This window comes from Limulus polyphemus, unplaced genomic scaffold, assembly GCF_000517525.1.
Source record: "Limulus polyphemus unplaced genomic scaffold, Limulus_polyphemus-2.1.2 Scaffold2805, whole genome shotgun sequence".
NCBI lineage: Eukaryota > Metazoa > Arthropoda > Merostomata > Xiphosura > Limulidae > Limulus > Limulus polyphemus.
In genome coordinates, this window is record NW_013668415.1 from 108,506 (window position 1) to 110,249 (window position 1,744).

At 32.4% G+C, this 1,744-nt stretch overlaps 1 protein-coding gene across 1 annotated transcript in view; it reads left to right on the top strand.

Moving 5' to 3' along the window:
- Positions 1-302: 302 nt before the first annotated feature.
- Positions 303-1,744, top strand: part of LOC106467943 (gamma-aminobutyric acid receptor alpha-like) — a 42,891-nt gene continuing 41,449 nt past the window's right edge. The window contains exon 1 of the mRNA XM_013928328.1: positions 303-310. Coding sequence (XP_013783782.1) covers positions 303-310 — 8 coding nt within the window. The remainder of the gene's footprint in view (positions 311-1,744) is intronic.

Consider the following 1,744-nt stretch of genomic DNA (forward strand, 5'->3'; position numbering starts at 1 on the left):
ACCATATTACGTTAGGTTAAGTTACATTACACTCACTTTAGTCTACACAGAAAATAATGATACAGTCAAGACAGGAAGACACTTGATCCAATTAGCCTCTAGGGAAAAGTAAAGTTAGAAACTTTCTTGAGCAATGCTATGCTTCATCTGGAGAAAAACAGCAAACGTTTGTAAACCTAAGTTTTCAACTAAAAGTTGTAGAATTCATATAGCACTTCATAACTAGCAAACACACTATAACAATAAAACAATTATTAACAGTATAATGTTTAGAATTTCCCAAAGAGTCTCCTATTATTGGGATGGCAAAGTTAGTCGGCAAAAATAAATAAATAATGTTGTCAGCAAAATATTGCAGTCCAATGACATTAAGGCCCCAGTTTAATCACTGGGGGCCATATACCTCCTAGTCTCTAGTTTCAACATCTATGAATAAAGCCACTAGTCACTACTTAATGAAACTATAGGTTGTTTATCAAATTTCTTAATCTCTACTGAAATAAAACCATTTAGTAATACTTAGCGAAATCTCATACAACTTTAAATAGTTTCTTAATCAAGTTAACCTCCATTGAAATAAAACTATTAGGTAATAATTAGTGAAACCTCAATATTCCTATTGGTGTTTTTGTACGTTATGGCATGATAACCTCTAATAAAACTGTTAGATACAACTGTAGTTCTCTCAGCAGTAAGTTAGTGGGTTTATAGCATGGGTGGGCAACCAAATTTTTTTCCCGGCCATGGATGTGGCCAGTCGATCACACAAATGGCCACACTACTAATAAAGCAGAAACTTTTCGCTAAATAAATTAATTTCAGGATTCTAATGACAGTCAAGATCAGTTATAAATACAATGCAAAAGTTCAAAAAAATACTTTTTCAAAATTATAAAAGTGTAAAATTTCAATGAGAGATTTGGCATTCTTTTTCTCTGACCAGCTAAAAACACAGTATCGATGATTCTAGTATCGATGGGCTGCCTACACAGAGTTTATAGGGTTCAAAATCTGGTTTCGATACTCAAGAAGGACAGAGCACAGTTAATACATTGTGTAATTTTGTGTTTTGCAACAAACAAACAATACTAATCAGTAATGCCTTTGTACACCTAATGGTTTGCTTTACTAAGCCATAGTATATTAACTTGTGTTTAAATAAAAATATTAGTACTACTTAGTGAAATGTATGTTTAGATGTTCTAATGATGTGAAATGATGGAGCTAGAAGTAAACGATAAAGTCCTTATAAAGAGTCATGTGAACATTATATGATGTATGGAGTACATGTTCTAATGATGTGAAATGATGGAGCTAGAAGTAAACGATAAAGTCCTTATAAAGAGCCATGTGAACATTATATGATGTATGGAGTACATGTTCTAATGATGTGAAATGATGGAGCTAGAAGTAAACGATAAAGTCCTTATAAAGAGCCATGTGAACATTATATGATGTATGGAGTACATGTTCTAATGATGTGAAATGATGGAGCTAGAAGTAAACGATAAAGTCCTTATAAAGAGTCATGTGAACATTATATGATGTATGGAGTACATGTTCTAATGATGTGCAATGATGGAGCTAGAAGTAAACGATAAAGTCATTATAAAGAGTCATGTGAACATTATATGATGTATGGAGTACATGTTCTAATGATGTGAAATGATGGAGCTAGAAGTAAACGATAAAGTCCTTATAAAGAGCCATGTGAAAATTATATGATGTATGGAGTACATGTTCT